At 42.9% G+C, this 22,256-nt stretch overlaps 2 protein-coding genes across 2 annotated transcripts; one reads left to right on the plus strand and one right to left on the minus strand.

The window, feature by feature from the left end:
• The first annotated feature begins 43 nt into the window (after positions 1–43).
• Positions 44–11,523, plus strand: SURF1 (SURF1 cytochrome c oxidase assembly factor). Its single transcript, XM_081897194.1, has 9 exons — positions 44–198; positions 1,038–1,119; positions 2,775–2,902; positions 3,488–3,570; positions 3,762–3,953; positions 5,035–5,107; positions 5,205–5,367; positions 7,784–7,865; positions 10,981–11,523. Exons 1-9 carry the CDS (start codon positions 130–132, stop codon positions 11,045–11,047), a joined length of 939 nt encoding a protein of 312 aa, XP_081753320.1. The 5' UTR covers positions 44–129; the 3' UTR covers positions 11,048–11,523.
• A 419-nt stretch (positions 11,524–11,942) lies between these two features.
• Positions 11,943–16,754, minus strand: RPL7A (ribosomal protein L7a). Its single transcript, XM_081896228.1, has 8 exons — positions 16,691–16,754; positions 16,329–16,449; positions 14,861–15,010; positions 14,393–14,533; positions 13,790–13,869; positions 13,086–13,216; positions 12,702–12,771; positions 11,943–12,117 (listed from the first exon to the last, which is right to left on the minus strand). Exons 1-8 carry the CDS (start codon positions 16,691–16,693, stop codon positions 12,013–12,015), a joined length of 801 nt encoding a protein of 266 aa, XP_081752354.1. The 5' UTR covers positions 16,694–16,754; the 3' UTR covers positions 11,943–12,012.
• Positions 16,755–22,256: the final 5,502 nt, after the last annotated feature.

The raw sequence follows: 22,256 nt of genomic DNA on the forward strand, positions 1-22,256 counted from the left end.
TGCGAAGGAGCTCCCTGTGTGTTCTATAGCGGAAACGCCTCGTAAGACTCGCCTCTAAGGAGCTTTGGGAGAGCGGAAGTCGCGTGTCCCAGAAGAGGAAAGGCCTGTGAAAGGAGTGGGGGGTGGGAAATGTCTGTGTTTTTGCGGTTGCTAGGCGACTTTGCGCTGAGGGGGCCTTTGCGGGCGAAGGCGGGCCAGGTGGGAGCCGTTTTATTTTATTATTTCGATTTCAATTTTTATTATTCTGGCCGTTTTCATGCTGCTAAATCACGACTGTCTATATAAAAAAACCTCGATGCAACCGCAAATAGAAAATGAGTTAAAATTCATAAAAACCAGAAATCAGTTAAAATGCCTGTCGGGACAATCTTTTCCAAAGACAGCTCCCGCATAAGGCTGCGCTGCCGTTTACCTTCGGGGCCTCTCACAGCAGCCTGACAGGTGGCAATTCAACAGGTCGGGCACGGTTCTTTGTCCCCAGCCATGCGGGTGGAAGCATCTCCTGCTAAGTTTGCTTTTAAAAACCACAAAGATGATACAGGTCAACTTCGTTTATTAATTTGGGTAGACGTGTCCATTCCTTGACAAAAGCCTCTCCTAAGGGTTTTGCGTGATATTGCTAAGTTGTCATTGGTCTGGTATCAACTCTTCCTGTGGCTGTTATGAGGGTTATTATATTCCATTTCTTACACTTTAGATGTGTTGTAAGTTGCTTTGAGTAGCGCCGGACAAGTCTAATTAGCAATAATGCTGTGAAGTTCTTTTAACATACAAAGTGCTTTTGAGGCACTAGGGTGTATTTTCCTACACAACAGCCAGGTAGGCCATCCACCTTTCTATGGATGAGGATGAGAGAGAGAGAGTTACCTCTTTTTCTTCCCTTTTCTCTCTGTTTCTTGCCTGGTTTTTAACACTGGTATCATTGTCCATCTTTTGCAATTTCCTCTTTTCCAGAAATGACATCTGAAATTCAGCTTCTTATAAGTTTCTATAATGTAAGGGGGAAATTCAATCAGCACCTTTTGTTTTGCTTTCAGCTCCCTTACTATGTGGGTGGAAGGACGTTCTTTGGATGCACCCATTTTAAAGCACCTTCTGGCCTGCTACGACCATATAAAGGTGAATAAAACCCTTAATACTTTATAATATGTTGATTTAGGAGAAGCTTATGTGCTGAAGCCTGGTTTCTGTTTTCTTAATTTTATTTGCACAGAGGAGGCTATCCAGATGGGCCAAAGAAGATCAGCTTCTACTTTAGCTGGTCATGTTTGCTTACTGTATTCTATATTCAGGTTGCACTCCTGTATGTAGTTACCTGGCAGTAAGTTTTCTGGAATTCAGTGGGACTGGCTTCTGAGTAGATATTTTAATTGTATCTGTTTATTCATTTATTATTGTGACTTTTGAATTGACATGTTCATTTTAGTTGTTGTTATTTTCAAGTCATCTTTGCCGTCACCAGGTGGCTATTTATTTATTTATTTTGTATGCCTTCCTTCAGGCAAATATTACAGGGCAGTTGACAGCATAAAAATACAAATGAGAACAAAAAACATAACAAGGCCAAAAAAACCTCAATAACCCCCCTCCCAACACACATTTAAAAGGCCATAGAATGTTAATCAGACGAAGGCCTGGTTATAGAGAAATGTTTTTGCCTTGCACCTAAAAATAAGTTTTTGTTTTTTAAAAAAATCATTTTTATTAAAGTTTGGAAAAAGGGATACAAAGAATATTATCTATTATATTTTTATCAAAACTAAAATGTTAGCCTAAATAAAAATGCAGACCAAAAAGAAAAAGAAAAGAGGAATAGAGAAAAGATAGAGGGGAGAAGGCAAGAGAAAGAGAGGAGATAAAGAAAAAGGAAGAGAGAAAGAAAGAGAGAGAAAAAGGAAATAAAGGAACTTTCCATTCTGTCCGCTGTATATAAACATTATTCTGATAATCCACTCCAATATGTAATGAAGGTGCCAGGCATGCCTCCCTGGGGAGAGCATTCCACAAATGGGGAGTCACCGCAGAAAATGCCTGTTCTTGTGTTGACATCTCCAGGGGCACACAAAGAATGACCTCAGATGATGATTGCAGGGTACTGGTCAGTTCATATGGGGAGAGGCGGTCCTTGAGGTATTGCAATCCTGAGCCATTAGATGCATCTGAGGCTGGTTGGGCAATGACCCATTTGCCCTAATGCGTCTGTCTACTGGCTGTAAAGGTTGGAAGTGTTGGAGATTGGTGGTTACTGCCATTTACCATTTTTAAAACCCAGGTAGGTAAGAGAGCATCTAGGTACGTTCTCGCTTCCTTCCTTGGACCAGCAAAGTGGGGGTTTTTATATTCCAGATGTCTTCTCAGGCTCTAGGCAATTGAGGAAAATATCCTGCTGATTACTGAAATGAGGCAGCGAGGGCATCACTGTACTTTCCTCATGTTTGTTTTGTCAGAACCATAGCAAGTTCTGTGGATCAGCTGCATAGCATCTGCCTTGCGTGCTAAAAGCCCCAGCACCTCCAGGTAGGGCTGAGAGAGACCCATTGCCTGAAACCCTGGTGAGCTGCTGCCTGCCAGGGTAGACAGTACTGAGCTAAATGGACCAAGGCCTGACTCAGTATAAGGCAGACACCTATGTTCCAGAATCATTAATACAAATGTAGGTTATTGCTGGATATTAATGAATCTGATGGTAGTGATGAGCCAGATACTGCACAGAACTTCTACAGAATCTTCCACAGATGACACAAACACTCCCCCCCCCCTGTCGTTTTCCTCAGAGATTCCCCAGAGGCCTGCCTTGTCCAGGATTTCCACAGCTGCTTCTGCCAAATCTGGAGAGGATGTTGTGCTCAGGTGGGGCCTCCTCCTAATCCCCATAGCGACATTTTGCCTTGGAACGTGGCAGGTAAATGCAAACGCTGAATCTGAGGATTGCTTTGTGAGTCCTCTTGATTCACGGCCAGTGTTCAGAGATGTCTTCAGTTACAGCTCGTAGCCAGTGCAAGAACCTCTACTGTGAGTTGTTTCCAAAATTAGTCATTAACAAAGATTGATATTAACAGGCATTTCTATCATAGATACATTAGTTTCATTGTGTTTGCCCAGTTTAACTTAATGGAATTCAGTCTATAGCCTTTTCTATTGGCTGATGACATGGAGTAGTTTTTATTTGAATAGAACTAATAAGCATTTGGAGTGCCTGGCGTGCTCTGGTCCATGGGGTCACGAAGAGTACTAAACAACTAAACAACAACAACAACAACAAATAAGCATTTAGGGAATTTGAGAGGAAGAACCCACATTTTCCTTCAAATGTGCATTTTGTTTTGCTTTAAAGGTAGAAACAAAAACTTCAATTTTTCGTAATGCAAATACTTCTCTAGTAGATCAGCTATCCTGCCTTGGTGGGAGGGAAATTTTGTGCTGGGGAGGGCAAATGTACGTCTGGTGTTGCCCTCAAGGCCCCTAAGAGCCCTTATGCCCATGTCAGATTCAACGGCGGAAATGGAAGTTGAAGTTGATCTCTGATCTGGAAGCCAAGGTGGCAGCAGAACCGATCCCACTCCCAGCAGAGTAAGTATGTGAACTGGCCTGGAATCAGTTAAACGTGTGGAGGGTGTGTGCTGCTTTTCAAAGTGCCTGTGCCACTTTAAACAAAGTAGCCCTTTTTATATTCTGCAGAATTTAAGTAGGTGAAGCTGTTCCTTGCCTTGGGCTGCAGCTCAGCCTCTCTTTCAAACCTGCTGCTTTCTGTCCTTTGACAGCTTCTCAGAGATAAAGGAGTTGGAATACAGACCTGTCAAGGTCCGAGGGTATTTCATTCATGACAAGGAGCTGTACATCCTTCCACGTTCGTTGGTTGATTCAGAGAAAGAAGCCAGGGATGCTGGCCAGCTGATGTCCAATCCTGAGAGTGGTGCCAATGTCATCACACCCTTTTACTGCATAGACCTTGGGTAAGTATATTAACTGACAGACAATTTGGGCTGCTGCCCTGTACTCATTTACTGGCAAACAATCTCTGTTGAAATCTGGGACACTTGGCTGAACAGACATGCATAGGATCGTGACATTAGAGAGGATCATGGCCCTTCAATAAATGCAGTCGGTATATATTCAGATTCTGCCTCAAAACCATGAGGACCTGAAATGTTCTGCACTGTTTTTATTTAAGTCATTCTCTGGATTCTGTAAAAGGAGTCAGAGCTTGTTTCAGAATGTACTTAAAACTGTGATGATTTGTTTTTGTTTTTTAACTTTTCCAAAAGTATAAGTGAAATTACATTAATTTAATTATAGGAGATAGGCATATCTCCTATTATTAAATGTATGTAATTTCACTAATATGTCTGAATTTTGCCTAGCATAGGTTTCTTTCACGTTGATAACAATGTCTGAACCGTCATAACGTAAAATGTCAATTTTCCAGGCACCTGACCATGTTAGTCTGTTGCAGAAAACAACAAGAAAGAATTCTGCATCTTCAAGGCCAACAGATATCTTCTGCCCTAGAACCTACTCTAGGGTGCATGGGCTGGTTAGCTAAGTGAGTGGATCTACTCTGAGCACAGAGAGGAGAGAGAAAAACCATTGCTGTGGAGTCAAAAGCCAAGTTACACGAAAGAGAACTGTTATGTTATGTTAACAGTACTATGTAGGGCACTCATAATAGAATCCAAACAGAGTCCAATCAAATTGCCACAATGTTGATGGCTGTGTTCTTAACTCTTCACAGCTGGCTAGCAAAAATAAGTTTGATATAAATGGACTTACAAGCCAAATTGAATAAATGATGCTTGCTTCTGAGTATAGAATTACAATGTTAGGTGCCTTACAGCAGAAGTGGACCCTCCAGATGTTGCTGAACTACAACTGCCATTGGCTCCAGCCAACATACCCAACAGCCAGGGGTACCTGGAGTTGTAGTTCAGCCAAGATCTGACATGCCAAACATTGTCGTGCTTTAGGGGGCTGGGATACTTCCATGCTTACAGTTTATTGTCTTCTCTCTCTCTTCCTTTCCCCCTGACCCTGCAGGATCACAATCCTTGTCAACAGAGGGTTTGTCTCCAGAAAGAAACTTAAGCCAGAGACCAGGTTGCGAGGACAGGTAGGTAGCAAGGGATGGAAACTACCACATTATATATCATAAGACATTGTGTTCTTTTTTTAAAGGACAGAAACTGCTATTTGACTCTTCCTTGTAGATCCAAGAGGAAATTGAGCTCACAGGGGTGGTGAGGCTGTCGGAAACCCGCAAGCCATTTGTTCCAAAGAACGACATTGAAAGGAATCGTTGGCATTACCGGGACCTGGATGCCATGGCGAGAGTGACAGGAGCTGAGCCCATCTTCCTTGATGCAGACTTCAGTGAGTTCCCCAAGGACTTGGCTGTGTAGTCTTGGCTTTTAATAGGAGTGGACTGCAACAGGCTCCTGACTTTGGGACCCATCAGCATTTAAAACAGTATCATAGCACTTGACACGGCCATGGCTTCCCTCAATGAATTCTGGGAACTGTGGTTTGTTAACAGTGCTGAGAGTTGTTAGGAGCACACACACACACACCCCAATTCCTCTCCCAGAGCTACAGTTACTAGTGGTTTAATAGTCAATCCCTCTTCCCATGGAATTCTGAATCATAGCTCTGTGAAGGTAAATTGGGATGGGTGATATATTGATACTTTGTTCCTTACCCGTATGAACTCCAGACCACGATCAAGGTTTCATATTTTTTCACCCTGTAATATATTGAGAATGCACTGCCCAGCTGGGCTTGCAGACCCAGCAGGCAGAAAGCAGCACTTTATTGCAAGGTAAAGCCAAGTTTACTGCAAAGTAAATGGCCATTTCCTGCCTGCCCAATCTGTTTCCCCCCATAAGATCCACTTGTGTGCATCTTGCTAGGCAGAATAGAAACCCAGAACGGTATCAAGCTAAGCAGGGTTTTGGGGTCTCTACTCTGCCTAACAAGAGGCATGGTGTGTGCCTTAAAGCCCCATGGATCTTATCGGGAGAAAAAGAAAATATGTTTGCTAATTGGAATTTTCATTCCTCATCAGTGCCATGATTAGGAGATTCTAATCAGCAAACAAAGTTTCTTCTTTGTGACTTGGCTCCTCCTTGTATTCAGGCAAGGAGGCATCAATTTACTTTTGCAGCAAAGGGCTTTATGCATTTGGAAACTAAGGTGCAGACAATGCTGATGACTGGGCTGCTGCCAGTTCAAATTTTAATCGCTGGTTTTAGATATATTGTGATGTATTTTAAGTATTGTTTTTAACCCGTTTGTTTTTATTATTCTTTATTATATGACTGATGTTTTCAAATGTTGTAAGCCGCCTTGAATTCCAACTTGGCAGGATATAAATATATTACATAATAAATAAATAAAATAATATGAGAGGCAGTGGGGTGGAATCCATGCACATTATTCTGAGTTTTTTTGGAGGATGAACACTATACAGATTTAGTAAGTAACTCATATTTTGACATATCTTTTTTATTGGTTTGGTTCAATATTAAGAATATTTTTAACTGTAGGGGTTTGTTTACACATTTAAAATATATAAGACATATCTACATTAAATTATAGAGTAGTATTGAGTAGAGCTACACACATGCAGAGCTACGTAAACGCAAGAATGAATTTCAGTGGGGACAAATGTGAGGTTCTACACTTAGGCAGGAAAAGCCAACTGCACAAATAAAAGATGGGGTACACCTGGCTTGCAGCAGTATATGTGAAAAGGATCTAGGGGTCTTATTAGACCACAACCTCAACATGAGTCAACTGCAGCAGCAAAAAAGCTAAAGCTAAAGCTATTCTAGGCTGCCTCAACAGAAATATGGTGTCATAGTCCCGCTCTATTCTGCCTTTGTCAGACCACACCTGGAGTACTGTGTTTAGTTCTGGGTGCCACAATTTAAGGATATTAACAAGCTGGAACATGTGGAAAGGAGGGCAACCAAGATGATCAAGGATCTGGAAACCTAGCCTTATGAGGAACAGTTGAGGGAGCTGGGTATGTTTAGCCTGGAAGAGAAGACTGAGAGGAGATAGGGTAGCCACCTTCAAATATCTAATGGGGTGTCACATGGAAGATGGAAGCAGCATGTTTTCTCCTACTCTGGAGGGAGCAGGATCCGGATGAATGGAGTCCCACGTAGTGTAATGCCACTTATGTGAGAGCGCGGGTGGCGCTGTGCTCTAAACGCCGTTTACCTTCCCACCGGAGCAGTACCTATTTATCTACTTGCACTTTGATGTGCTTTTGAACTGCTAGGTTGGCAGGAGCAGGGACTGAGCAACGGGAGCTCACCCCATCATGGGGATTCAAACCACCGACCTTCTGATCGCTGCTCTGGTTTGCCAGAAGCGGCTTAGTCATGCTGGCCACATGTCCCGGAAGCTGTACGCCGGCTCCCTTGGCCAATAAAGCTAGATGAGCGCCACAACCCATGAGTCGTCCATGACTGGACCTAATGGTCAGGGGTCCCTTTACCTTATGTCAGAGCCAGGTGTGGATTGGGTAGAGCAGCCATTTGGTTGGTTTGCTATGCTATACAGGGGGTGAAGTCGGACAGGGAGTTACACAGAAAATCTGAGCATGGGAGAGCTGTATCATTGGCAAGGAGAGTGAGATGGGAGTGGGAGTTGAGAGCAGACTACATAGGTTTTCACTTATTACATAAAAGTAAGCTGCCCCTGGTGTTTGAATTTCTTTTCTAAAGGGTCATATTGCATCTATTTCTGACTCACTGCTGTCTCTCTCTTGCAACCACAGAAAGCACAGTTCCAGGGGGGCCCATTGGAGGCCAGACGAGGGTGACGTTACGCAACGAGCACCTGCAATACATCATTACCTGGTAAGTGACAAAACAGTTGGAGTTTTTATCTAGAGCTGGGCGATATTTGAAAATCATGATGCAGGAAAAGTTGTGAAGCCAGCTAATGCTTCTTTACAGCTCCATCCTTATTTCAGATGTAGTGATATATCTGTATATTGTTATGTTTAGCTAGTGACAATATTAAATACCATATTAAATAAAATAAAGCAGAATATAGAAAATCAAGAAAAATTGCTAGCAAAATCCCCTAAAGATAAAACATTGAGTCAAAATATAAAATTATTGCAAATACAGCTTTCAGCATTGCTAAATAATGTGATTGAAAACAACATCAAATGGATGAAACAAAGGTTATTTGAAGCAGGGAATAGACCAGGACGACTACTCGCATGGCAAATAAAGAAAAAATGAAAAGAGAGTCAGATAAATAAAGTAGAGCACGAAGGGAAGGTTTATGAAACGGAAGATGAAATCAATAAATGTTTTGTAAAATACTTCACAAAACTATATAAAAGAGGGTCAGAAACAGAACAAGAAATTGCAGATTACTTCTCAAAGAGGAAAATACCTAAAATAAGCAAAGAGAAAGTGGAACAGTTAAATACCCCAGTTACGGTAATGGAATTACACCAAGCAATTTCTAGTTTGAAAATTGGTAAAACTCCTGGCCGAGATGGACTAACGTCGATCCACTATAAAAAATTGGAAGATAACATAGTCCTGCCTTTATAAAATCTAAAGTTATCAATAGGAGGAAGAGTTTCCATAATAAAAATGAATGTCCTTCCCAAAATGCTCCATCTCTTTCAAACAATTCCCATAATATCTAGAGAAACATGTTTCGAGGAGTGGAGGAAAGATATGACAAAATTCATATGGCAAAATAAGAAAGCTCGCATAAAATTTAAGCTCCTGACAAAAAAGAGAGGGGAGGTCTGGCGTTGCCAAATTTAAAATTATACAGTGAAGCAGAATGCCTTAGATGCCTGAAAGAATGGATCACTTTAGAAAATGCAGATTTATTAAGACCTGGAGGGCTTTAACACGCCTACCTCGCATATGATAAGATCAAAATCCATAAAGGCTTTAATAGCCACCTAATTAGAAATCCATTATTTAAAGTCTGGAGTAAGTACAAAACGAGACTGGAGCCAATGACACCATGGTGGCTCTCATCTCTACAAGCCCATGCCATGAAAAAACTAAACATGAATAAGGAATGGGCAACTTAGAGAGATTTGATAAGGGAAGATCAAGGTAAACTTAGAATAAGACCATATGAGGAAATAAGGCATTATGTCTCCGGGAGATGGCAATATATACAACTTGGAAGTGTATTTAACTTGGACTTGAAGAGAGGCTTTGCTAAAGAGAATTCAATAATGCACAAAACATTATTTAAAAACAACAAAAAAATTACTATCTAAAAAGTATAACCTTTTGCTAAATTTGGACATGATTGACGAAGAAGTGAAAGAGACAGTGATTAAATGGGTGCGAGACTTTGGCCACACAATATATTTAGAGCAATAGGAGAAACTTTGGCAGGAAGATACAAGGTTTACCGCCTGTAGTACAATAAAAGAAAATTTCATCAAAATGTTCTACAGGTGATATTTAACACCAGTCAAATTAGCAAAAATCTATAAACTGAAATCCAATCTCTGTTGGAAATGCACCAAGGAAGCTGGTACAACAATGCATATGTGGTGGGTAACAATTCTCAGGGCCCTTAAACCACAATATGTGGTGGAGTTGCACCCCAATTACGGTAAGTACTTCTGGGAAAAATACATGAGTTTAAAAAAATGCTTAAAATCCCAGAGGCTTACCTACTGGGCCTTTTAGAAAATACTGAAATCGAAAAAAAGAATTTTCTTATGCACGACCACTGCAGCCAGGATAGTAATAGCATCTAAATGGAAAGCTAAAGAAACTACCTACCGAGGAGGAATGGATTCTCAAATTAAATGAATATTTAAAATTGGCTAAATTAACAGCATCCATATGTCAGCAGTCAAATAAAAAACCAAAAAATGAATGGCAATGCTTTGATGGTTATATGACAAAACATTCCTCTAAAAAAGACATGCTAATATGCTTAGATTAAGAATGTAAATGCATCAAAACAAAAAATTATCAATGACATATGTACAGTGGTACCTCGGGTTATAGACACATCAGGTTACGGGTTTTCAGGTTATGGACGTGCCAAAACCTGGAAGTACCGGAACAGGTTCCCTCCAGGTATCAGCGCTCGTGCATGCACAGAAACACCAAAACGCAACCTGCATGTGCGCAGACGCAGCGCTGCGGGTTGCGAACATGCTTTCCACACGGATCACGTTCGCAAACCAAGCGTCCACTGTATGTATTTAGAGAAAATAAAAATAATCAGAATGCAATGATAAGGGTAAAATTGATTCTAAAGATGAGTAGCGGTGGAGGGAAGTTAAACAGGGTGGTGGGTTTATTTTATTTTATATATTGTATAATGATTTAATGTTTCTTTTCTGTTATGTATTATTATGTATATTTTTTAATTAAATTGTATGACGGAACATCTAAATAAAAAACAAAAAACCTGATTCTCATCAAGGCCACCATCAAAATAAGTAAAATGCACGGATGTATATTTTGCAGTTTCCATGATTCTGGTTCTCACTCTTGAATTTTTGGGAAATGATTGTTTATTAAATGGCCAAATCAATGTGCCGAATAAAAGCAATGATGCATTGCAGGGGTTACACTAGATGACCCTTGGGTAGGGTTGCCATGTCTGGGAGTTCCCAGACATGTTCTTTTAGGGGCCAACAGGCCCATTCAGGGGTACTTATGAATTTTAAAGGAAATGTCTGGGTTGGGGGGACAGTTTTATTTTGCCTGACTCGGGCTGCTCTGCACACCCTGGCCGCTGCCTGCCTGAGCCAGGAGAGGCGTACAGGCACTCTAAATTCCCTGGCTGCCGCCAGCCCGAACTGTGTGGCCGTGGCCCCGCACGCCCCTTTCCCCAGCTCACTGTCCTCTTTGTACTCATTATATGGCAACCCTTTGCATACAATTCTGACCCTAAAATTGTGTGCCCTTTGCAGGTTAACCTTGTCTTAACACTAGCTTTCTCCCTTCTTTGCAGGTATGGTTTATGTGCAGCCACCTCCTACATGTGGTACAAGAAATTCATTCAGAAGGTTCACCTCTAAGACTTACAACTCCTTGGTGCAAGCTTGGCCTCAAAATGCTCAAAGGAGCTGCAGCCAGTCTCTGAGCTCACTATACAGAGGAACAGGCCTTCTGACTTGATTGCAGCACTTCAGTGACCAGAGCAAGCAGACCCAAGCAAGGAAGACTCTGTTCTGCTGAAAGTCGGCTGCAATATATTAGAGCTGCAGTCTTGCCCGACTGACCTGGGAGTAAGCCCCACTGAATTCAGTAGGACTCATTTCTGGGTAGGCATGGTTAAGGGAGGAATTAGGATGATGGGGGCCTTAACAGGGAGGGTGAAAGCCTTTCAAATTGTAGTGCTTATCTTGGGTTGCTTAATGCTATGTAATCAGAAATGACATGAAGGAAATCAGGATTCAAGAGTATTAGTGTTTGTGCAAATAATCAGCATGTTGCTGATAATATGATGCAAAGTTCCATGTAATGAAGTAGTAAATAAATCATGTCGCATATACAGCTTTGTTTCTTCTTGGCAACAATGACATCAAGTCCCTATCAAAAAGAAGTATTGTAAATTTCTGAAGTTCCTAGTTGCAGGGTATTTCAATTGCAGTCTCCCCTGTGAGCTGATCAATTTCTGTTGTCTTATCAAGGCAGCTTATGAAATGTTCTAGAACCCAATATACTTGCAGCTAACATTGGCCAAAACTCCATGAAGTTGTTTGAGCTTTCACACCTGCAGAGATGCTTCCAAGGTGCTCATTATTGGGGCAAATCTTAAATTCTCTCCCCTTGGGACAGAAAATGGAGAAAGGAACGCTGGAATTATTTCTTCTTGGGTGCTGTGGAATCCCCCTTTACTAGACAAGGCTACCAGAAGACATAACTGTCAGAGCACCACACTCTCACCAATAAAAAATTACAGAAAACTAGAGCACATTTAAATTTTTTTTGCAGTATTTTATTTTTATGGGAATAACTTCTTGAGGCAAATCTGATACATCTATCCAAGTTTAGTGGCCAGTTCTTTAGCCTTGGCTTTTTCAAGCTTAGCAATGCGGGCCACTGACTTCGGCCCCAGAAGATTGCCGCCCCAGTGACGACGAATCTGGAAGGAAAAAAGATTGCACACATGTCAAAGGGACTTACAAAACTTACAATTAAAATTTAGATTAAATGGTACAATTTGAGGATTCACAGCAATAACCTGAGTGTCTGCTTTTAAGTACAAATTAGATGCAAAAACTACTACTGGAACAGAGACCCAAATCTACTCCACTTCCTACATTACAGCTGTGCTCTAACAAGTAGTAACAGTTTCAAACATTGTAGTACTATAGACACAGACTCTGGAATATTGCTAACAGGACGTAACCCAATGGTGGCTCAAGTCCTTTTCTTTTCTCCTGTGGGCATTTATAGATTCTCAATCCTGTTATCTTGCCCAAAATGTTTTTAGATGCTACCAGCTCAGTGGGTCAACATGATCCTGCTGTTCACTCACATTATTTCTGCTACACCATGAGGGAATTCTCTACACAGGGCTGAAATGAATTTTCATATTGAAGGCTGGTAGCAAGCCATTTGTGATTTCAGCAAGCTGGACAGTGGTCATGCCACTGCGAGGGGGGCACTTTCCAAAAGCCGACAAATTAGTCAATATACCCACAGACCCTATAAGCACAATCTTACCTCATCGTATCTCTCATTGTAGTTGGTCTTGACAGCTTCCACGAGTTTAGCTAGAGCTCCCTTGTCCTCGCTGCAAAGGAGAAAACAGATTCAACAAGTCAGCAATTGAGTCTGAGTTATCCAAGTAGACTACAATTTAAAATACTGCTTTAAGTGCCACTTTTCAGGGCAACGTTCTCTTAAGGGGCCCCACAAAAGTTCATTGAGCTTCAGCAGTTGTGTTCATTCTATTCACCATGGCCAGATGTGGAAGGAGGAAAGGCTGCAGCTTTAGCAGCTGTTTAGCTTGCAGTTAAAAGTGTAACTGCCCCAAACCACACCAGCCTCTTCAGTTTCTTCATTTGATTTAGAAAATGGGCGAAAAATGTTTTCAGGGCTACTTACGGATTAACCTGAGTGAAGGCAACACAGGTACAGGTCTTTCGGTGGACAAGGCGGCCCAGCCTTGCCTTGCCTTTGATGATGCAATAGGGCACTCCCATTTTTCTGCACAAGGCAGGCAGGAAAACTACCAGCTGGATCAGAGAGGGGAGAAGAAATGCTTTAAAGTTGGCAGTGATTCAGTTTATAATACAATAGGAATGAGGAACTGTGGCTCTCCAGACTTTACTGGACTCCCATCAGCCCCAGTGGTTAGGGATGATGGGAGCAGGAGTCTAACATCAGTGCTTTCCCCACCCCTGCTTTACAACAAGGGCTCTGGCAATTGCTCAGGGTTAAAAAGCTCGTATAATTTTGCTCTTCACAGATAAGGGTCAGGTGAAGAAATTCAAACATCATTGCAAAAGCCATACCCTGCTCTATAAAGAGTCAAGTTTGAAGATTTGTTAACAGGACTCAGTGATGTTTTCCAAAGTAAGTTGTACAGCCAAGCACATTTCAACAGTCACCATAGTGGCCTGGCAACATTAAGAATTATCTAGAGAAGGAATTGGTGACCATTTTGTTCAAGTTAAGGAAAGAAACAGCAGAAAACACCCGTGCCTACAAGAATGCAGTGGCTGCAATTTATTTTTTTTTTAAAAAACTACTTAGCAGCATAAATCTGAGCTTTCGGGTACAAGACCCTGACTCTTGCACCTCCTTACCTCAACGGGGTCTACATCGTGTGCGATCACCACCAGCTGCGCCTTCTTGTTCTCCACCAGAGTTGTAACGGTGTTGACACCTACAGAAAAATCCAGTTACTTGAGTGTGCTACAAAAGTTTATGTTTTCCCATGTAAAAAAAATTAATCCAGGGCTCCCTGCCTGTGGAAAAGCACAGTGGCTCAAGTGGTGTTAACAAAGCACCAAGCTGCCAGCTTTTCCTAGCCATGTCAAAGACTAGCAGAGGAAAGGCCTGCTACCGCTCAGGGTTAAAAAGCTCGTATGTTTTGCTCTTCAGTCTGCAGTTCAGGTGAAGAAATTCATACATCATTGCGGTAGCCAGAGTGACGCAGTGGTTACCTGGGCGAAACCAGGGTCCAAACCCCAACTCAACCATGGAGCTCACTGGGCAACCTTGGGCTAGTCACTGTATTTCAACCCAACCTACCCTACAGGCTTGTTTGCGAGGGTAAAATGAGGAGGGGGAGAACCAATTATGCCATTTTGAACTTTTTGGATATCAACACAATAAATAAATATGGCCAGCTGTCCAAGCTTTCAATCAACCAGCTTAAATGTACAAATATAAGCTAGGAAGGTTACCTGCTCTGAGCACAGGAGGCCTCTTGGTAGGGACATCGCCTTTCCCTGCAGCCTTTTGCTCTGCACGGGCCAGCAGCCTCTGCTTCTTCTCTTGCTTCGTCTCAGGCCTGTATTTGTGGGCCAACTTCAGAAGCTGAGTAGCTGTGGAAGACAACTAGAACCGTTCAGAGGAAAGCCTCTCTAACCCCATGTTCCCATTATCCCCCTTCCCTAAAGGACATGACTTTTGTGCATCAGCGATCTTGGTGGTTGGGAGTCATCAAGGAAGCTCAGATAGCAAATATTTTGCTAGCATCATCTGCACACATAAGAAAACCCTTTCTCACTATAGCACTGTGTAAAACTAGTTGCCTCTTTCCAGCAAGCTCCCAAAACATGGGGTGCACATTCAATTCAAGGAGTCTGAGCAGCTACCCCACTTTCTTCTGCAACCCCACCTTAGAACCAAGGAAAGGAGCCGGCCTTCACCTGTCTGGCGGTCCAGTGCTTGAGTGAACTGGTTAACTGCTGGAGGCACCTTCAGCCTTTTGTAGAGGATGGCTCTTTGGCGCTGAAGTCGTATATAACGAGGCCATTTCACAAAGCGAGTCAGGTCCCGTTTGGGCTGAATGTCCTGCCCTGAAAGGCAGAAAAACAACTCAAAATAATGGCTTCCTTGGCAATAACTGGTTATCCTTTTTTATTCCTGGTTTTCAGCCCAAAGCAAAGGTGGCAGGAGCATCAGCGATCTTGGTGGATAAGATTGTCAGCAACATCACTCAGATAGCAAATATTCTTTTGCATCATTTGCTCACAGCCCAGAGAAGCTTGGTCTTCCAAAACATAGTGGAAACACTAGGCCCTTCTAAATGCCTGCCAGAAAGTTTACTACTACATAGATCCTAATTTAGATAGAAATACACTGATAAATAAAACATATTTAGCGAGACAAGCAATTAAGAAATATATGATAGATTTAAATTTAATAGATCTGTGGAAACTAATGCTCCCTACTACCAAGGGAGAATTCACTTTCCTATCACCAGTGCATCAGAATTTCTTTAAATTAGACCAATTTTTACCATCTTTTGCTACAGTTATAATATGGATAATACTTTTTTGATACACATACTTTTACAATGTTTCACTCTAAGTTTTGTGTTGGATTATATAAATATGTTACTGGGGAATTTCAGATGATCAGATGGGCATATTCTTTTGAACGATATACCCCTGTACCTATTGTATGGAAAGTGACAACGGGACAGCAAAAATAGATTCTGCATGCCCTAATGGTGGCTAAGGGACTGATGAACTGGAAGAAGAGTTTTAATTCTCCCTAATCAATAGCTTGATAACATGGCAATGTTAGCAACATATGAACAACCACTTATAAATGCACTTTCTTTGGATAATTATATTTGGAACAAGTTTATACAGAAAATACCAAGTTATTGATGAACATATCTGTAACAGAATAGTAAGGCTATACATTAGTCTTAATATGTACAGAAACCTAATTGAGTATTTTTCTTTTCTTTTAATTCTCGTTCACGTTTTCCTTTTCTAATCACTTTTTTAAAAAATGTAATTCTTCCAATGAAATATCAATTTAAAAATTGCTACTGCGTAAGGCCTATACATGCATTTAAGATTAGATCCCTCCTCAATGAGTTTTAAATTATTTTGCTTTTAAACTTCTTCAAAAATGTTTTTACTGTATGGTTTTATACTGTTGCAAAACCTCAGCGATATATTTCTAGGATGCAGCAGCACACAAATACTTGTTATAAATAAATAGATAGCAACTAGTCAAAATGCAACAAAACCAGCAGTATTCCTCATGCACAGGTATTTTAGAGACAGGCGTGTATTTCCCACTTCCCGTGAAAGCAACTTTACTCCTATTCTGTTTAGGCTCCATAACGGATTAACAGGAATTCCTTTTCCAACTCACCGATGCCGAAGTTCTTGGGCCTTTTCTCAAAGAGAGGATTTACAACCTTCTTGGCCTCCTGTTTCTTGACCACGGCAGGGGCCGGAGCCACCTTCTTCCCCTTGGCCTTCTTCCCCTTGGGCTGCGTAAGTTGAAAGAAAGATTCGGTGAATTCTCTACCAAAAGCGGGCGAGCCGCACACACATCGGAGGCCTGCACCAGGCCCGGGCCCCCAAACCCGTTCCCCATTTCATCCGCTTTCCCAAATACAAGGCGCCAGGGTGTCCTGTGCCTCCCCTGCTAGAAGAAGCCCAACCATTAGCCCGTTTAGAGGACCGATGGCGGCGGATTGAAAGTCCGCCGCTACAACAGGCACAACTCACCATCTTGGCTTCGGCTTCGAAAAGGAAGGGCAGGAAGCGCTGGGCGGGCCTTAGAAATCCGCGGAGCGGAAGTAAACTCTATAGTTTTACGTCTATGGTCGTTGTGGCTTTTCCCCGTAGTGATGCAAGCCTATATGAGGCCGCTCCTCATCCATAGAGAATCCTGGTCCGTGCCTAGAGCGTAACTGGTTTATTGCCGGTGAAAGTATCAAAGCGAGCATGCGGCTGCAAACCACGCCTGCGCACGAAAGCAGGCATGAGGAACGCGTGGACTGTCAGACCCAGTCAGCGTAGCTTGGGTTCACGAGACACTTAGCGTACTCCATGCCGATTATGTTGTGAAACGAGCTATATGTTTAATTAATAATAAATAGTTCAGCAACATCCTTCTTTCCCCAACTAACCATGTCTGCCCAACGTTATTTCCTCACTTATTGCCCCTGTACATAAGACACATATATTTGTGCAGTGATGTACAACAGCTCCTAAGCATGTACAGTGTGTGTTCCCATAAGTTTCTAATCAGAGTTAAAATGAAGCCCTACCCACCCCCCAAAGAAGCAAAGTATCCAAGGACACATGGCACAGCTTCTCTCCTAAGCTGTTGGGCTGCCCACGACCAAAATTCCCTGAGGCGCTTGTCGCCACCTGTCCTGTATAATACAGGATTGTCCCAAATTTGAATGTACTGTAAAACGCAACGTCCTATATTGAAACAGTTTCGTCCTGTATTTCAGGTCCGTCCCGCCCCCTCTCGATGCCAAGGATCCTCTCCAAATGCATGTATCCGAAAGGGGGTGTGAAAGGTAATGTTTTTAAGCTCTGTGTAGCAAAGCACAGACAAATTTACAAATTCACGTGTGTGTATGTGTGTGTTACAAATTCCAGTGGGGCCATCCGGTTAGGCTGCAATGGGTGGTAATGGATTGCTTTGGAGTCACTTCAGCACCGGGGGGGGGGGGAATCACCCACCAAACACCCCTGCCTTGTCCTGTAGTTTGCTAGAATAGTGGCAACCCTAGCTCTGGTGGCTTGTGTTTATAAAAGAACCATAGGCAAAGTTGAGACTTGAGACTAGTTGCTGAGGCTGAAATCTCCAAACCCCCCCCCCCCAATAGCTGTTAAGCGTCCCTTATTTGGAGGGACAGTCCCTTATCCCAGCGCTATGTCCTGCTACTGTCCCTTAAATTTCCCAGGTTTCAAAGGAAGCAGCTCCTCTCCCTCCCTCCCTGCCGGCCAGGGAGGAGGGAGGCTCCAACTGTGTTGCTTGGCTGCCCAGCCCGCCCCCCTCTGGTCTCCTCTCACCAGCCTCGACCCCCGGGAGCCCCTCCCCGCCGGGACTGGTGGGAGCCTTGGGCTCTTCCGCCACCATCCTCCTCGCGGCCGCCGAACTGGGCGTTTCTGCCTGGGGCCTCCCCTCTGCCCGTCACCGCCGCTCCCACTAGGCATTACTGCAGCTGTGCCGCTGAAGGACCCAAATGAGATGGGCAGCCTGGCATGGTCTATGAATTGATGAGGAGCCTTGAGAGGAGAACGAGGGCAACCATAGAGAAATAAGTTCAGAGAGGGGAAGAAGAGGAGGCGGAGGCGCGGGCAGGTGTTCCAAGGGCTACAAGGGAAGGACTGCAAGAGCTTCTCCCATAGATTTGTAGTGGTAGACTAGCATAGATGGTCTGATCTGCAGGTTTACTTCAGGCGCTATTTCCCCCCCCCCTCCCGCCCCACCTGATGGAATTGAGAGCTGCAGATGGAGCAAGAGAGAAAAGATACAGAACTGCAGCAGCATCTTCCTAGCTTGGACTTCGTTTTGCGCGAAAAGTGGTTGCTGCTTGTAGTCATTTAATTGCAGTGTTTCATCGGCTGGTGTCTTGAGCAGCAACCTCTGGAAACTGTGATAGGCATTTTATGGTCTTAGATATATGGCAATGTTCATAACCACACGTACATAGATCAGCACAGGAAAGCCAACCTGGAACCATTTTGATTCCTAAACTGAGCAAATGTTTCTCTGCATGGTCAAAATGGAAAAGCTTCCCCATTGTCTCTTCCTTCACAAATCCTGTCTTAATCTGTGTTTGAATAAGGGTGTGAGCCTTATCATTACAAGACTGCCCAGGCTCCCCAAGAAATCCAATCAAGTAACCTGCCAGACAGGAAATAAACAAAGCGACAGGAGATAAACTGTGACAAGAGAAAAACAACATTTAAATTTCTGTGATGTAGGTGGGATGTATCTGAGGGGTGGTCTTAGGTTACACCCCTTCTGTGATGTATGCATAATGTTTCTGGGGGTGGTCTTGATCTACAGAATGGGAATTTCAAAAGTCTTTATAAACCCTTGCACAGCATTGTTCTGGGTCCTCTTCCTCTCCTGCGTGAGGAGAGCACCCTGTTGCAACAGATCAATAAAGATCAAGCTTACTAGCTGCTTTGCTTCTCAATATTCTCTGGTTGGCCTCTGTTATTTTCTCCTACCAATAGGGAACCTATGTAAGGACTCTATATGGGCTCTTGGATACCCCATAAGGGAAAAGGGCATATTTTTATTTACAACAAAACGAATGGCTAAAAACTGGAGATGTTCTCCAAAATTATCTGTTCCCTTTTAACTGGTTGACTAAAATCCCTTATTTTGGCTGTGCCCCTTATTTTCAAATCTGTAAGTTGACAGCTATGCCTCCCCCCCTTCTCTGTTGTAAACTCCACTTCCCACATTTATGGAATGGAATCCATAAATGGAATCCTCCTAAGGGATTTAAGGTCCCAGATTAAATCCCTAACATTTCCAAGTAGGGCTGGGAGATTCCCTGTCTCCATTCATGGAGAGCTGGTGTCAGTCAGTATATACAATACTGACAGCATACACTCCAACATTTCTCTGATGAAAATAGGGACATCCCATTTCATAATTTTTTTATTTATACCCGATACATCTTACTGGGTTGCCCCAGCCACTCTGGGCAGCTTCCAACATTTATAAAAACAGAAAAAAATTGAAAAACTGCCTCCAGATGACTCAGGGGTAAGATAACTCCACACCCTCCTACATTTCTCCAATGAAAATAGGGACAACCGAATGAAAAGTGGGACATTCTGAGGTCAAATCAAAAACTGGGCAGGCTTTTCTAAATCAAGGACAACCCTGGAAAATAGGGACACTTGGAGGGTCTGTACTGAGTTAGATGAACTACCGTATTTTTCGCCCTATAGGGCGCACTGGCCCATGGGGCGCTCCTAGGTTTTTTTTGGGGGGGGGATAAAGAAAAAAAAAATTTCCCCCAGGCGCAGGGGCGGGGGAAGCCCAAGCTTCCCCCGTCCCCAGAACAGGCTGCTATCCACAAGCCTTGGGAGCCCGGCAGGAACTCCCGCCGGGCTCTCCAGGCTTGTGGATATCTGCCCGAAGCCCAGCTCAGCGCGCCCCAGGCTTCGGGGTGCAGGCTGCTGTCTGCAAGCCTAGGGAGCCCGACGGGAACTCCCGTGGGCTCCCCAGGCTTGCAGATAGCTTCCTGAAGCCTACATTCACCCCATAGGACGCACACACATTTCCCCTTCATTTTTGGAGGGGAAAAAGTGCGTCCTATAGGGCGAAAAATACGGTAAATGTTAAAGAAAATAAGGAAGTTGGCTTTTGCTGCCCCCAAGGGACTGAGTCCACTAAGTCCATGATTGGTCAGAAAGGAATGGCGGTAGGATGCACTGAAAGCAAGGCAGATCTTTATTTTTCTGTTGCAACAAGTTCCCTCCTCTCCTTGCAAGGAGGCAAGAGAGACCTAGAACAATGGTGCACAAGCCCCTATAAAGACTTTGAAAACTGCCCACCCTGTAGCCCAAGACCACCCCAGAAACATCATACATACATTGTAGAAGGTGGTCTCCAGCAGAAATTTGAGTGCATTGCTTCTCTCCTGTCTGCCAGAATACCTGATAACGCCTTACTGATTTTCTGGGTAGCCTAGCCATTCCTTTGAGATGGTAAATACTTTAGTTCCGGAATCTCCTTTTTACAAATTTACACCTTATTGATAGTCTGCTCAGCTTAGCATAAACTTGCCAGACTGGATTTGAAGGGAGGATTTGCAAGTGAAAAGACAATTTTAAAGTTTTCTCCCATCCTCCTGCCGCAGAGAAATATTTGAGGTCCTTTGGGGAGAGTCAAAATGGTTTCAGGATTGCTCTCTTGTACTATTTTAGACATGTGGTTTATATGCTTATCTATGTATGTTTATCTTGTGCATTTATGAACATTTATGAATATTTATTCTATATATGCACCTGCCCGTTCTGCCTTCTTCTGGTTCAAAAGGGCCCATGCATTGATCACACATCAATTGAATCGCACACCTAATATGGTTCTTGCCTGTATATCAGAAATTGAATCACTCCTCTGCTCTTTCACATGCCTCTAGTATCTGTGTTACATCCAATCAACAACCGTTTCATTTTTATTGTCTACAAAATGGGAAAGCCACACTCATATTTTCAGCAAAATAACACAAAATTGACTTTATTCATTTTTTAAAAATTATTTTTATTGAAAATTTTCAAATATACATTTTCATCATTAAATATGTGATAGGAATTTTAAGGTCTTATATATATGTTAAATGTTCATAAGTGTACCAACCAAGAGAGGGAAAAATAGTGGAAGTGAACAGCTGGCTTCGCAAACAGTGTAAACAGGAACGGTTTGGATTCTTAGATCACGGACTGCAGTTTCTTGAAGATGGACTTCTGGCAAGCGATGGGCTGCACCTCACAACGGTTGGGAGGAATGTTTTTGCCAAAAATCTCAGAAACCTCATCAGGAGGGCTTTAAACTGAGTAATGTGGGGGAGGGAGACAGTGCTCCTGAAGGTAGGAGTCTATCAATTGGTGAAGATGATCATCCAAATGTCATATACCAAATGGAGCAAACAGCATGTAGACCTAGTGGTGGGTGGAAAAAATCCTTAAATAAGAGACACGGGGGAATGATTAGGAGGTCTTTAAGCAGAGGCTTGACAATCATATGTCAGGAGTGCTCTGATGGTGTTTCCTGCTTGGCAGGGGGTTGGACTCGATGGCCCTTGTGGTCTCTTCCAACTCTATGATTCTATGATTCTACGTACCTAGATCAGCACAGGAAGACCGACCTAAAACCATTTTGATTCCCAAACTGAGCAAATGTTTTCTCTGCAAGGTCAAAGGAAAATGGAAAAGCCTCCCCATTGTCTTTTCCTTCACAAATCCTGTCTTAAGGGCACATTTAAGATATGAATAGGGTGTGAGGCTGTGACCTGGCACAGGAACTAAGTATTTAACAATACAAAAGACTGGCCAGGCTCCCCAGGCAATCCAATCAAGTGACTATTAAACAGGTAACCTGGCAGACATTAAACAGGTAACCTGGTAAACAAACCACTCAGATTTCTGCTGTAAACCACCCTTGCTGTGATATAGGTATGATGTATCTTGGGGTGGTGGTCTTGGATTACAACCCTTCTGTGATGTATGTATGATGTATGGAGGGGTGGTCTTGAGCTCCAGGGCGGGTAATTTAAAATGTCTATATAAGACCTTGCGCGCC

The sequence above is a fragment of the Podarcis melisellensis genome (assembly GCF_964234715.1).
Source record: "Podarcis melisellensis genome assembly, chromosome: Z".
Taxonomy (NCBI): domain Eukaryota; kingdom Metazoa; phylum Chordata; class Lepidosauria; order Squamata; family Lacertidae; genus Podarcis; species Podarcis melisellensis.